The following is a 15,667-nucleotide window of genomic DNA, read 5'->3' on the forward strand; positions in this document are numbered from 1 at the left end:
AATGCAGCAAGTCATATAGATGTTGCAATAAAAAGCAAATATATTAAAATGGCTGACTTTCTTAACATCACCTTCACTGAAACAACTTCTACTTGTGTCTTTTCTTTCTTTGGAAAAATAACTCAGTTTTTATTATTCAATTTGAATTAAGATCACAAATATTTACACACGAGAAAGTTTTTGGCATCATTTTGTGACTGGGCGTAATGTTCTGTGTGTGTGTGTGTGTGTGTGTGTGTGTGTGTGTGTGTGTGTGTGTGTGTGTGTGTGTGTGTGTGTGTGTGTGTGTGTGTGTGTGTGTGTGTGTGTGTGTGTGTGTGTGTGTGTGTGTGTGTTTAACACAAATGTTCAAAACAACAACATGTTTGATTGTTCTTAATGTCCTTCATTTGTTGACATTCATCATAAAACCATCACAGCCCTGCTCCTTCCTCATCCTCACAGCCAATGATGAGGAAGATCTACTCTCCAGTGGCGCCTTCAACCAAAGAGTTTGATGAAACAAGGGTGGCAGTAGGGTTTGTTCTCCTGCTCCTTGAAGCAGCCTTTGCTCAAGGGCTTCAGGCAGAAGTGGCACACAAGGTGGTGGGGGTGGAACTTGGCCCCCATGGCGGTGACACAGCGGCCCAGGATGGGCTGCTGGCAGGCCTGGCACATGGTGCCGCGGGACTGGTGGTAGTGCGCCTCGCAGAGCGGCTTCCCCTCATGCTCAAAGAAGCTGCCATTCACAAAGGGGCTGTAGCACTCCTGAAGAAAGACAAACACTCGTTTATTTTTTCTATTTAATTTTTTTTCTGCCTATTTCACTGAAAGGTAAGTGTGACTCATGAGCTAGAAATAAAGAGACACAAAGCAAATAAAAAACATCTGAACTCATTTAGAGTCGAGCTTTCGGACTTTACGAGGTTTTTGCATAACTTTTTCAAACACCAAGTTTGCTAGTTATTTTTCAACATATTTGCAGTGGTTGTATAATCAAATGCCTTGTGAGTCGATCTCAGTGGAAATCAACACATTCTCACTCCCAGCGCGTCAAAAACAAAGGCTTGGTCAGCCACCATCCGCGTCAGACCCCTGACGCCAAAAGTGCCCTTTTTCGTCACTTATGTGCGAAAAGGGATTTTTCCCCTTTCTCCCTGCAGATTCCAATGCAGCGTAAAACTGACGCGATGGGATGTCTGCTGATGAGGCACCGAACCAGCTCATTTAACCACACCTATCCCAGCCTGGGCGGGACTGCGGGAAGGCCGCTGAAACGTTCCAGGGTCACTGCAACCCTCCAACCCTCAATGCCCCCCCCCCCCCCCCCCCCCACTGAGGTGACTTGTGCTGCTTCTATGGTGGCTGCAGGAACTGAAGTAGGGATAGTCCCAACCCACCACCCCACCTAGTGGACACTTATGTTGTGTAATGTCTGAAGTCTGTTGCATATGTGTTTGAGGTGGGTTTTTTTGCAGAGCAAAGCTGCCCTCCCGGTGGAGGGTAACTCTGAAGTGCTTTTTTTCCCCTCCACCTGAACCAATCTTCATGTAACCCTCTTATCTCTATTAAGGTAGCGCGACTCAGGGTTGCGAATGACCAAAGTCACCAATTCTTGTCATGTGTCTTGCCCATGTATGTCTGATCTCTGAATTGTGTGTACTGAAACTCCAATTTCCCTCTGGGACCAATAAAGTATCTTTGATTGATTTGATTGATTTGACGTAAACCTTAACGTTTTGCTATTTATAACCTTCCCCTCACCCTCATCCTAACCTTAACCCTCTTGCTACCTAAAACGTTACTCTCACTGTGATCAAGCGTTTGTTTCCCATGCGTTCTGACTGTGAATTTTCGGATTTGCCGCCCAAGGGGAACGTTGGAACATACCATCTGGCGAGGGGGATGTTACAAATACCCTCTACTTTTAACCTCCACCTTGGTAGTTGAAACCTGCCCCTCGCGTTGCCTCGGTCCAAACCCGACCAATGACGAGGCGGCTCCCGCCGTTCACTTCATAGAGCCGGCTTTTAGAGCGACCGACACATCACTAATGTGTTAGCTAGCAGGATGGTTAAGGTTAGGATAGGGGTGAGGGGAAGGTTAGCTAACAAGAGGATAAGGTTAGGGTAAGGTACAATGAGCTTGTTTGGTGCCCTGGCTACGGACATCCCATCGCGTCAGTTTTATGCTGCATTGGGATCTGCAGTCAGAAAAGGGTAAAACCCCTTTTCGCACATAAGTGATGAAAAAGGGCACTTTTGGCATCAGGGGTCTGACGCGGAGGGTGGCTGACCAAGCGTTTGTTCTTGACACGCAGGGAGTGAGAATGTGTTGTGGAAAAACAGCTCTGGCGTGTTTTTTTCCCTTTCAGGAAGTGATTGTCTTATCATGTACTGTGATATAATGTAGGAAATACATAATTTTCTTTCTGCTAAGCCCGCCCCCGTCCCATAGAGCTCCATGCAATTTGAACTGAGCATTGGTCAGCACTAACCAATAGTGTTAGAATACCGCTTACTTACAGACGTCAATCACAGAGCATGCTCGAGTGTTTACCATACCAACTTTATTTCTATAGCACAATTTCAAGTACAGTGTGAGAGCTGACCAAAGTGCTGAACAGGCAGGATTAAAACAGCAAAAGACAAAAGCAATAAGGATCTAAACAAGGCATCAATAGCAAGTAAAAACAATAAGAACAGTAGAAAAAACACAACAATAAAAACAATAAAACAATGAAATGACTCAATGTCTGAAGTCATAATAGTGGGTCTTTAAACGAGACTTGAAAACAGCCAAAGAGGATGCCTGCCTAACTGTAACAGGCAGTGAGTTCCAGAGCATGGGGGAAGCATGGGCAAACGCACGTTCACCCCGTGTTTTGTTGCACATTTGGGGAGTGCAGAGAAGCAGGAGATCAGCTGACCTCAACATGCACATAGGTACATAGGGGGTGAGCAGGTTGGATAAATAGAGAGGTGCTAGGTCATGTAAAGCTTTAAAAACAAACATCAATATCTTAAAACGTACACGAAAAGGGACGGGGAGTCAGTGGAGATGTGCCAGGACTGGGTTTAAGGACGCACCTCGGTTGATACAGAGTTGGTGACTTTCTCATGGACAAGTTAAGTCTTTAAAATATAAACATATGAATGCCCAATATAACTTGAGCATATAAATTGTAAAACAATGTGTTTTTGCTCTGTTTTGTTGGCTAGTGGAGCACGTTCGTGAGCGAGAGGTGTTGCTTTCGACTGTAAATATGGTAGCGAAAATAACGTCTTAGTGTGATATGCTTGTCTGCCACTAAATGATGCCATCAGATAAAATAAATCATCCGGACATCTCCTTTAAAGGCGCAATATGTACAAGTATAGCGAGAATATTAGTGAGAATATTCCAAAGGTCTAATGTTTCAGTCATTTTAGATGGAAGGTTATACTGAAACATATTTAATACCTTTAATCTTTTCTTATTTTTGCTGGTTTTATTTGCCTTTATCGGCTTTTTATCTGTTTGCTGTATTCTGTCTGTTATATCGGCAATTGTATGTTTTTGTTTTTATGTTGGGAGGTGCTTTGATCAGCTCTCATACGCCATATAAATAAATTTCATATGGTGTGGTGTGGTGTGGTGTGGTATGGAGGGGTAAAGCTGGCTGTGCAGATTGTCAGTTTTTCTCCTTTCAAAACTGTTTACCATCAGTGAGTGTGGGGGTGCCGTGTCTCCTGCGAGCTAATACTGCAGCACAGACAACTGTACTTTAACGATGGCCGGCAAAAAGCTTCAGAGTTGTTAAAAGTGGTTGCAGTAACCAAATTTTACCACAGGATATCATTTTTATTTCATTTTTACATAATGCACCTTTAATTACCCACCAAAACAGTGAAGGGAAACCTGAGAATTCTCACATTCGTCAGCTGATACTGGTGTGTTCGACCATTAGTGAGATTAAAATAAATCTAAACATCTCCCACCTGCCTGATCCTAATGAATGGTGGCGGAATAAACGACAAACTCACCCTACAAACGAAGCACTGTGGGTGCCAGAGGGAGTTCAGAGCTGAGATGTAGTTTTCCAGAATCGGCTGGTTGCAGCCTTGGCAGCGAGAGGCAAACAGAGTCAAGAAGCATTGCTGACAGTACTGCAGGCCCTCACGGTCATGGAAACCTGCAGAGATAAACGAAAACAAAACAACACACAACAGCTTGAGATTTCAATTGTATTTTCAGTAGAACAAAACTGTCTGAGGTTCTGCATGATCTTTATCTTTGTTCCACCGGTGGATTACCAATCTCATGTTACCTTCGTCTCCAAAAGTTCGGCTGCACTTTATGCAGCAGAAGCACTCGGGGTGCCAGTTCTTGTCGAGGGCAGTGACCATTTTCTAAACATCAAAAACAGCAAAAAAGTGGAGATCAGAAGAAGATACTAGTCCATCAGAGAGAGACAACGTCTTGTCTGAGTGTCTCACGTTCAGTATGGGTTTACTGCAGTGAGCGCAGTGAGGGGAGAACAGGGCGAAGTAGTCCGGCTCACAGTACGGCCGCCCGTCTTTCTCAAAGAAGTTGCGACTGCCCAACTCCGTCTCACACTCGGTGCACACAAAGTGCTCCGGGTGCCACACCTTCCCCAGAGCCGTCACCACCTGCACAGGCAAACAGACATATCAGCTGGAGAGGGACATCAGTGGACAGTGTAGGTGGGGACACGCTCACCTGTCCTACAACTGGCTTTTGACAGGCTGAACAGTTTCCTTTGGAGGAGGTTTGAACGCCTTGTCGGCTCAAATCTGATTGGAGAAGACCCAGCATGCTGTCCAGTGAGCCTCCAGATGTGGGTTGCTGTGATGTGACATTGGACAGCTGCTGTGGGACAGTGGGTGGTTGATGCGATGATGGGACGGCGGGTTGCTGCGACTCAGTCACCACTGGACTGACTGGAGAACTTGGCTGGAAGAAAACAAAATGAAGGCACTCGTGTAATAAAACTGCATTAAAGAGCCACGCCGGTCTCTGCAGATGGAGGCTTTGACGTCTGGGTGAAAAATAGTAGATTTAAAATAAATATGTATTTACTCAAATCCCAAGCCCATTTCCAATTTCTAGACCTTTCTGGGAGTTTTGGGGCATTATCAGCCAAGAAAAAGGAAATTAAACAAATGAAAACAAAAACAAACCAATCCTACAAAATAAAACAAATGTCAAATGACTTCTGATAGTTATTTTCTAACTCCCAACAGGACTAAAGCTCTTTTGTATTTTCATCGGCAGATGTCAGCTGTGGCTAAAAGCCTCGTAACATCATATGAAGAAACTGACGTAACACTTTAACTTCACATCAAATATTATAATTATTACTTAACTTCTTCTTTTGTTAAACGTTAGTGTCAGTCTCATGCTTTCCTAAAACCACCACACCAGGATGGGTAACTTACTGTACTCTGGACCCTGAAGTCAGACAGAGACGCCATCAATTTGTCCAGCTCCATGGTGGCTGATGTTGCTGAGGGCTTTGCAGAGCTGAAGCGCGCACACGCACACACACACACACACACACACACACACACACACACACACACACACACACACACACACACACACACACACACACACACACACACACACACATTTAATAATAATAATAATAAAACAGAAAGTTTGATCTAATCTTGACACCTAAGTCTACCGTAAACAGCCTTCCTGTTTTTAAATAACTAAATCGCATAAGACTAAGGTGTCTGAAAAAAGGTACCTGGAGGACAAGGCCTTCTCCTTGATCTTGTCCCTCTCATCTTTCTTAGAAGAAGGAAACTGGGCCAGAATCTCATCTGATGACAAAAAGAACACAATCAAACCAAACACGGAAGCTGAAACTAGGGCTGCCACTCACACACCTGTGATGTTGAACTGTGTGGCATTGAGCTCCTGTAGCAGGTGATCCAGCTCGTTCAGACCTCCACCCAGCAGCGAGGAGGAAGAGAAGGCAGGAGGAGGGTCTGCCGTGCGAGGGGAGCGCGGCTTGCACACGGTGCTGTGGGATGAATGAAACAGAGTCAGCACATCCTGAGCTGCAAATTGGAAGGAAAGGAGCACCAAGTTCTGGAAATACAAGTGTCAAAGTTCTCTCCAGAGCTGAGATGCTGCCTAGGTGCTTCTGCAGCAACCATTAGTGACAGCTGCTGGCAGGTTTGGACAAACTGCATACTCTAAGAAAAAGAGGCGAAACACATCTGCTGGCAGAGCTGTTGCCTTGCAGCAAGAAGGTCCTGGGTCCGCTTCCCGGCCAGGGATCTTTCTGCATGGAGTTTGCATAGAAGTTCTTGTTCCACTTTATTCTTTTGTTTCATGATGATTAACTGATGTTAAATTCAGCTTAAAGAGAAACTGGGAGGAAGCTTTGGTTCATTTTAAGTTACAGGAGATCTTGTCTCCTATCTGCTCCTCCAGAGACAGCATGGACATGAGGGTTACATGGTGAGGGTCACACAGGACAGGTTAGTGCAGTCACACAGCCGAGCTGGAGGGGGACAGGTAATGTCCTTCTTTATATTGCAAGCTTGTGTGTTATGTGCATTACAGCCAGCGATCCAAACAGATGGGTGAATGACTGATTGTGTTGTAAAGCGCCTTGGGGGGTTCCAGGACTCTAGAAGGCGTTATATCAAATACAGGCCATTTACCATCACGCTCCGCTATAGACGGATGTCAACTCATCCACTCCTCACTCAGTCATCGATTCATCTACTCCATGCCACAAGTTCAGAGCTTCATCGCTCATCAACCTTTCAGTCATCTGACCAGTAAGACAGCTTCTTACTCTTCTTGTAACGCCTGTACATTCGTGTTTCCCTTTAAGAAACGAACCAGCGTTCCTGTCTCTCTCAGTTCATTCCAAGATCAAACCTGACACTATCTGCGGACCATCACACTGCCACCGCCATGTTTGACTGTTGACGTGATGGGTTTTTTTTCCCTAAAAGACAGAATTAGTTTTTCTCCAGATGTCATGTGACAAAGACCTTCCAGAATTGTCTACTTTGGTCTCATGAGTCCACAAAATATTTTCTCAAACATCTTTGATACGACTTAAATGTGAGATAAAAGCAAAGCAAAGATGTGAAATGCAGAGCATTATACCTTGAAAGTTCCTAAACAGTTACGGTATTTCAAGATGGCGCATGACGATGGAGTGTCTACCACAGTTTATGTATATTATAAATGTATAATTTCAGGCTAATAGAAATATTTAGATGAGATGCTGGTGAGAAATATGAAGGAAAACGGACAAGTTTGTGAACAGGATACACAGAATGTAATGGTAAACAAGTAAAAATATTACAGACTGTGGCTTTAACAACATATTTTACCTGTATAGTTTGTCTGGATGGGAGTTCTGTGAGGACTTCATAGCAGCAGAAACAGTCTGAGGTAGAAAAACAGATTATGGTATAGTACTGATAAAACTTAGAAACCTAAGGCCTAGTCCACACGTAGCCGGGTTTTTTTTTAAACGAATATCCGCCCCTCCAAAAACTTGCATCCACACCACTTCGTTTAAAACAAAAACTCTGTCCACACGTACCCGGATAAATACGTTGTTAAGAACATGCTAGACCTGTAGGCGGCAGTACTTCCCCCGTTCTTAACCTCGTCCTTCGTCTGTGGTCTTCCACAAGGAGCAGTAATTCCGCTTGCAAAAACAAACAAGCAAAAAGCGCTTGGACAATTGATAAAGCAAGCGCAGCTCTGAGGGCATCCATGCTGTCGGCTAGTGTAAACACAGGTCGCACACGTGATGTCAGCATTTTTTTGTCACGGAAAGTGACGTTGCGGACCTTAAAACTCCGGTTTTGTCTGTCCACACGCAGACACCCAAAACGGAGAAAACGCAGATCTTCACTTTGGCCAGAGTTTTAAAAAAGATCAGTTTTCGTGTGAAAAAACTCCGTTTTCGTGTGGATGACAGGCCAAAACGTAGAAAAATATCTACGTTTTGGCAGATCCCCGGCTACGTGTGGACAGGGCCTAAGTCAGCTCATGCATCCCAGAGCATCTACCTGCTGTGGTGTATAGGCTGGAGGTGGTGGTCGAGCCTGAGCCGGGTCCTGGGAGGGGGCATCAGCATTTTGTGGAGGGTCAGAGGTCAACAAGACAGGACACTGTGGTAGAGGAGAGCTGGTGTTCTCCAGATCAGCAAGAAGGGCATCTGAAAGAAGGAAAGTGTTTAAACCGCAGTTTAGTTTGATTTGTGATTGGATTTAAAGATAACTAACCATTAGATATTGATTTTCTACATTTATAGTCACTAACAAGGACATTTATTCAAAAAACCATCTAAACGTCTGGGTGAAGCACAGGAACCAGTGAATCAGAAGCAGGGACGATGGAACATGCATCCAGTTACGTACCAAACACAACAATACGAGGACTGAGAGGGTAGTTAGGTGGCTCAGGCACACCTGAGGAGAGACAGACAGCCTGTGTGACAAATACAGCTGCAGAAAGTCAGCCCAGACACTGCAGATGACATGAAAAACAACAAGACATTATTCAGCCAGAAAGGAGAGCGGGCAGGAATCCAACTACATGCATTCATCTCTGCTTTTATATCCACTACATGGCAGAGCGTGGAGGAAACAGAGGAGGAAGAGTGTTTGGAAACTGATATCCAAACTCACTCCACCAGCCGCCCCCACACTCATTCAGAGGACCAGGAACTCAAGTGTTAGTCTCTGCAGCTGGGTGACATCTATTAGCTCTGACTCCACATGCAGCCGAGAGACAAAGCAGAGTGGGTGAACCCAAAAGCCTTTTATTTTTTGGGATCAAGAACACGATCTTATCTCATTATCACAGACACACGGTAGAGGTGGTATTGTGGTTTGTGGATCAAAGAAACTTTCCTTCTTTGACTGAAGGATAATAGATCAGGAAATGCTCAAGCAGCATCTTCTGAATTGTTTTTGAAAAAAGTGGGAAAGTGTTCATGCTGCATGCAGGACAACAACAACGAGAGCACAGAAGATTCCAGCAAATCAAACGATTCGTCAAAGTGCTGAGCTTCAGCCAGCAAAACGGTCGTTAAAAGACATTAAATAATTATTTTATGCAAAGAAAACCCAGAGGTGAACTGTTTTTTTAATGATGAGCAACATGAATGTGTGATTACATAAACTGTTATACAATACTTTAAAAACAAAAATGTAATACCACAGGTCCGTTTTAAGCAGATGTTCCAAAAAAATTCTAAGCCAGATAAGATATTTTAAATTAATGTTCAGAATTAGACTAAATAATTATTATTTCTGCACCTTTAAAAGTCTAGATTACATCTCCATCACATGTATTAGTTATGCAGCCACAGATTTTTCTTTCCAATGTGACCTACATTTAAAGGGATCCCAGGCATGTCGTTTGTAAAAAGACTTTCGTCAGCAGAAGGGACGAGCTTGTCTAAAGTCTGCAGGCGTCCACGTTTATTTGGTGCCTTTCTGTTTTCTTCAGATGAAGTAAAACATTTATACGTGAATTTGTTCTACGGCACTTCTGCCGAGCCAAATAAAACAACCGTCTGACAGACCACAGGAGAACAATCGTTAGGAAGTTGTCAATAGTAGTCAGGTAAAGGTGAAATAAGAAAAGTCCTTTGAAGATTGTAACAACTTTTATAAGGTGTTTCACGCCCTTGTACGTTAAATAAATGAGACTACACTGCAGAGCTTTACGTTTCTACATCTGGTTTTAACACCAAACCAATCACTTCATCTGAGTTTTTTTTCATCTACAGCTGTCTAATTTTAAATGAAAACAAAGAAGAGACCAAATTTACACCTTGAAAACGGCAGGAACAACATCTCATTTGAAATAATTGATCTGATGACCGCACATCGATCCTTTGCTGTGAGACGGAACAGCAGATATTTACATTTCAGTTTCTCTCCTCAAGCTTGGGCCTGAAAACTGCACTCCCGATTCTTTTTCAAAGCCCTGCTTCTCTGATTCGGTCTGATGTTATGAAGTAACTTTAACCAACCACACTTTCTCTCCTGTGGAGATGGTTTTCTAATTCATGTCAAGAGACGGAACTGAATCCAAGCAGTCTTCCACGAGCTCTGCGGTCATCTCTTCTCCTGATGATTCACACTTGTGGTACGACCCTGTGTTGAGAGTCTACAACGGCATGCCCTCCTGTCTGCTGTGTCTCCGTGTCTTAAACACACACACACACACACACACACACACACACACACACACACACACACACACACACACACACACACACACACACACACGGACTGCACATATAAGGAGCTGAACGTCTCTTAATAGCAATCATGACCATATTTAGAGCTGCCTGCTAAATTGTTTGTCTTGGCCAAAAGAGCCTCTCTAACAAGTGGCCTCGCTCACTGAAAAGCTTCAAACTTTCTGCTCAACAACAGCACAAATCTATGGGGCACTGACTGTAAAAGCAATACGTTAAAAAATGAACAGTAATAGTTCTCAAAATGCATCTTCAAATTCAAAGTTCAATCTGAATAGTCAGAATAAGATCTGAATAAGTAGAATTTAATCTAAATATTTTACGTTTAATTCAGAATCAAATGTTATTGTATGAATCTAAATAAAAATTTTGAAAACTACATTTTAATTTGTGGGTTTTCACCTTTATATAAACTAACATGCAAATTCAGACAAGTAACAAAACAAGTTAACCTGAAAACAAACAACAACAACAACAAAAACAAGGTGTGGCGACCCTAGCCTCCTTTAGAAAACAATGCCGTCAATTAGCCGCAACGCCATGCTGGCATCAAGGAGCCTTCCGTCATTTATAAGTGGTCTGACTGTGGTGGTAATGTGGCACAATTGTGTCCTTTTTACAACACATAAAGTGATGGCGGTATAAAGGGGGTATGGGGCGGTCTCTGTGCTGCCACGGACTTCAGTTTATCTTGGACATAACTTACTTTTGATTGCGACTGAAGCCATGATCCTTACATTTTTTTACCAAGCCACTCCCAAGAAAGGCTGTCCTCCACAGTCCCTGTGCAGTCTCTGGTGAGTTGAGCTCTAGCTTTAACGGAGAGAAGCTCCTGGAGCTCCACATCACTCCAGTTTATCAACTCAGCTGATTCTGTTTACAAGAGCAAAACTTAGGGCCAGAGCTCGGCAGTAACTCCCCACCTGATCATGACACCTCTAAGGCGTAATATGCATTCACAAGTCCTGCGTTCTGGTAATATTACTACCAAACGTGGTGGCATAACGCCATGCTGCCACCGCGCATTCATACGACACACCGTGGCGGCAATAATACGCTGATTTGTGTTACTTCTAAAAGGGTTAAACTGTTAAACAGATCGTTAAACTGTGTGGGTCTATTTCTCAGTTTCCATGGGAAACTCATACAGGAACATTGACAAATAATTCATGGGTTTATGAATTCAGTCTAATCACAGCATGACATCTTTTCACCCGCTCTTATTTTGGTACATTTTCGTCTGAACTTACATACTGGCCTATTAATCCTTAAAAACGACTACTTTTATAACTTTTTTCATTTCAACCTGCAGCTTTAAACGTTTACTCCTAAATAAACATTTTAAATTTATGTTGCAGGCTGAAATATTAATTATTAACATAATTCATAATTAAGAGGATTTTTACTTTTAACTTGGACCCCATACAACCCAGTCACCAAACTCCTTGCTATTCAATCCAGATGTGCCCAGATGTGGTCGGCCAAATCTTGCCATTTGTCCTTGTATTCCTTTCTGTTCTGAACTGGACTTTATAAATATGAAAAGAGAGAAAATGACTGGGCAGCAGAGTAAAAAGTCTTCCATTTTCCTTGAACTCTGTGGTTTTTCTCAAATAGCAGCGTTTGCTTTGGGCTATTTCAGGGCCTTTCTAACACGGCCACGGTAACACAGAAAGATTCAGCTTCTCGTTTTTTCCCTTTTCTGTATTAATTAGAGGAAAAATCCATACTGACAATAAACAGTATGTATCTAGGAATTGTTTTTGATGAAGATAATTAATTTGCAACGCGTTGGATTTGCAGGCTGTGCGTGAATAAAACTCAGTGGTGGTCAGTCAGATGTACAGTAATAAATGTGTGTGCGTGTGTGTGTGTGTGTGTGTGTGTGTGTGTGGGGGGGGGGGGGGCGTCCAATTTCTGCACAAATAACAATAAAACCCCAAACAAGCAGGCTGATGGATCTGCATGCTGTGTGAACTCCTGTTATTGAATGAAACTACTCTTTATTCCTGATTTTCCTTTGTGCTGATCTCTGAGGAACAACCGGGAGCAACAGAGCCCGTTTCCTCCTGTTGGGGCGCACCGCCCCTTCCCACTGATCCCTTCAGATATCCCGACATGTCGTCCCGCAGATGGAGCGAAGAACAGATGTTTTACTCACCCAGATCCTCCATGATGGGATCACAGCAGACGGATTTCCTCTCTCGGACCTGAAGAGGAAAGCATCAATGAGCGCTGGGGTCCGGGCGGACAGACAGACAGGCTTTCGTCGGCGTCGCTCCTCAATAACTTCTTGGACACCGTTATCCGCCAAGACGAGGGGGAGGAGGAGGAGGAGGTTTCTTTTTCCCAACTCTCTTCCTGTGTAATGCCTACCAGGACTTCAGACCGGAGAGGGCGTAGTTATGTGGTTACAACCCCGCATCCCCCCCTGACGCACGACGTCACGGTGGACATTCCTGCTCCATATTTGGGAGAGAAAATTAAGGATTCGGAGGATGTGAGTTCAGCAGAGAGACCGCTGCTGCAGCGATGATGGATTAGTGGAGTTGAGCAAGTATTAAAACATTTAGAGTCCTTCACGGGACGGTCCAGAGGGAGGCGGATTTAAGAGACATAGGGCTTGGGATCACGTGATGATGCGTTGCATTCTGGATAACAAGAGGATAACTTTTATTTTAAATCTGTTACGTTTGAGTATTATTCTCAATATAAACAGTGAGGGCTGAGATAAAAAAAATCAAATATTGATAGATTTTACTAAACTAGAGAATTATTTAATGGGTGAGACCAGGTGTGTACCACAGGGTGGGTGTTTAGGACGGTGTACACTCACCATTCTTCATTAGTACTGGTTGGGACCCTATTTTGCCCCAGAAATCTCAATTCTTTAACTCATGGATCCAACAAGGAGTTGGCAACATTAGTCAGAGGTTCTGGTGGTTCAGACTGACGTGACATCATCACACAGCCACATCCATATGAGAATCCACCACATCCCAAAGATTCTGGACTGGACTGAGATCTGGTGACTGTGGAGGTCTTTGAAGTTCAGGGAACTCATCGCTGTAGAAATCAGGAGAGATGATCTGAGGTTTGTGACACAGAGAATTGTCCTGCTGAAAGTAGCATCAGAAGATGGGTCCATGTGGTCACAAAGGGGTGGACATGGGCAGCAACAATACTCAGGTAGGCTGTGGGGTTTAAACTAGGCTCAGGTGTCTCACACACACACACACTGCAGGAGCGTTAAATGAGCTGTGAGGCTAGGCATATGAAGTAAACAGGGGTATTCCAAATCCGGCACATTTTAATTTCAACCCTGCTTCAACACACCTGATTTAAATCAGCAGATGATTGGCAGGCTTCTGCAGAGCCTGATGAGCTGCTGCACAGGTGTTTCGACCACCGAATGAAGTGTGCTGGAGCAGAGAAACCACTGAAACAAGCTGGATACTGGCCCTCCAGGTCCAGAATTGAATACCTCTGAAATACACCAAAATAACTCTCAAAGTTATGTGATGCAGATTTAATGCCCTTGGGCTGAAAAAAAAATGAGTCGATGGAATTTGATACCAATCCTAAATTTAGTGACACGTGTTGGCGGGTTAAGATGAATATTTAGCCAAAGTTGCTTTACCTGTTCCAAACACATCTCTGTACAAATTAATTACTGGATTTAATATGCAGGGGAAAAGACCAAGGTTACAGTATCCAACTCTGCAGTTGACCAACAGGAGGTCTGTTATCCACAATTTAGGACTTGAGTTTGTTGGCGCAAAGAAATAGATGTTTGTATGTCAAGAGATTCCCTAATTCAGGCAAGTTTGGATCTTGAGATGGTGCGTTCATGACCTCAACCAGTAAATTAAATGTGTGCTACAAATCTGAATAGCGCAAGGCGAGACACAGCACAATACTGTTTTGTTTAGGACACCTTTAGTAAATACTCTGTATCAGTTAAGCAAGAGTAATTTATTTAGCTGCAGTATTATACCTAAAACTCTATTTTCAGGAGCAATATATATATATATATGTATGTATGTATGTATACACACACACACACACACACACACACACACACAAGATGGTTTCAGTAATTTTAGCAGAAAATGTGTGTCCCTGTTGTGGTCCAAAGACATTGTTCTGCAGACATGGTTGGACATGGTTATTTGCTGCTGTTATGTTTCTGTAATCTAGAGCCAGCTTGTCCTGACCTCTTACTTCAGATATCAACAATATATTGCCTTCCACCCAACTCAACCCTTCTCTGTTACCATAGAGATGGATATTTGTACAAATCCTATCATAAAGTAACTTACATTCGATTTCCTCTTCATTCTGGTGCATCAGACATCTGAATGGAGCATGTACTGTGAGTTGTACGTAGCTCTAACAAGTATAGCGCCCCCTAGTGGCATGACGAGGATTCAAGTCTGTAAACAGATGGGGATGTCATTCTCTCAACAAATACATTTCCTTTAGGTTCTTCTAGATCAGTTCTCAACGTGGGGTCCGTGACCCCCTGATGGGGACCCACATGGGGTTGTTAGGTTAGATTGTATTTGTAAAAATTACATATATGAAATCCAATGACACCCCCAATAATGTGTTTAAAAATCTGTATAACAGCTACAACTCTGTGTGTGTAAAGTTTGTAATGAATCTTTTTAACTGTGGGTAGGAGCTGGGGGTCCTGGCTCGTCTTGGACAGGAAATGGGTTCCTCATGAAAAAAGGTTGGGAACCACCGTTCTAATGTTGACTCCTGAATATTCAATGCGGTTCCTATCTTGCTGCTTCGTGTTCAAATAGTATGTTTTCCCCTTAGCTGTAATTATTTATTGGATGCTTATAAAACACCATTGTTATGTTTATGCAGAACTTTCATTCCCTCATCCTTAAAACGACATGGCAGCACCTGTAAACAGGAGTTTATGGCTTCACTTTTCATCTGCTGAATAATTCAGAATCACTCAGGCTGACTTAGAAACAGCTGAAAACTTCTTATGAATAAAAAAACCACCATTTGCAGAAGAGACTCTTGGAAATAAACAAATGATCACGAACGCTTTAAAAGAAGGCTACTGGACATCTCTGATCTCGAAGATGTTTCGTCTCTCATCCAAAAAGATTCAGTGCTGAAACATGGGTTAGAAGTATCAGGACCAGAGAGGGAGGAAGCCACAAAGCCACCTCAAATGTTCAAAGTTGGATTTCATCTCTCACAAAGCAGCCTTGATTCGTCTTCCCCCTCCACAGAAACTCACACCTAGACACTCATGTGACCACGACGTTTGAATTGTCAGTGTTAAAAACACAAACAGGAATAAAGGTTAGGCCCAGAGACTCGTCTCACCTCGGTATCTCAGTGGGATTTAATTTCTGATTTCAACTTCAAAGGCTGATACCTCAGCTC

At 43.2% G+C, this 15,667-nt stretch overlaps 1 protein-coding gene across 2 annotated transcripts; it reads right to left on the reverse strand.

Annotated features, from left to right (window-relative positions):
* Window positions 1–254: 254 nt before the first annotated feature.
* Window positions 255–12,555, reverse strand: LOC107387942 (transforming growth factor beta-1-induced transcript 1 protein). 2 transcript variants are annotated; one of them, XM_015963221.3, is made up of 12 exons: window positions 12,411–12,555; window positions 8,394–8,444; window positions 8,043–8,191; window positions 7,353–7,408; window positions 5,880–6,016; window positions 5,738–5,813; window positions 5,421–5,505; window positions 4,702–4,935; window positions 4,458–4,631; window positions 4,289–4,370; window positions 4,005–4,153; window positions 255–747 (listed from the first exon to the last, which is right to left on the reverse strand). In XM_015963221.3, exons 1-12 carry the CDS (start codon window positions 12,421–12,423, stop codon window positions 481–483), a joined length of 1,473 nt encoding a protein of 490 aa, XP_015818707.3. In that variant the 5' UTR covers window positions 12,424–12,555; the 3' UTR covers window positions 255–480. The 2 variants fall into 2 exon arrangements, with proteins under 2 accessions (XP_015818707.3, XP_054605696.2); XM_054749721.2 differs by lacking the exon at window positions 8,394–8,444.
* Window positions 12,556–15,667: the final 3,112 nt, after the last annotated feature.

Source organism: Nothobranchius furzeri, chromosome 16 (assembly GCF_043380555.1).
Source record: "Nothobranchius furzeri strain GRZ-AD chromosome 16, NfurGRZ-RIMD1, whole genome shotgun sequence".
In the NCBI taxonomy this organism is placed as follows: domain Eukaryota; kingdom Metazoa; phylum Chordata; class Actinopteri; order Cyprinodontiformes; family Nothobranchiidae; genus Nothobranchius; species Nothobranchius furzeri.

Excerpts from the sequence above, each read along its gene's own strand:
- LOC107387942 (XM_015963221.3), bottom strand. Across the intron at positions 5,814-5,879 it reads CACACAGTTCAACATCACAG|ATGAGATTCTGGCCCAGTTT; the intron begins GTGTGTGAGTGG and ends TTTTGTCATCAG. Across the intron at positions 4,371-4,457 it reads GCAGTAAACCCATACTGAAC|AAAATGGTCACTGCCCTCGA; the intron begins GTGAGACACTCA and ends TTTGATGTTTAG.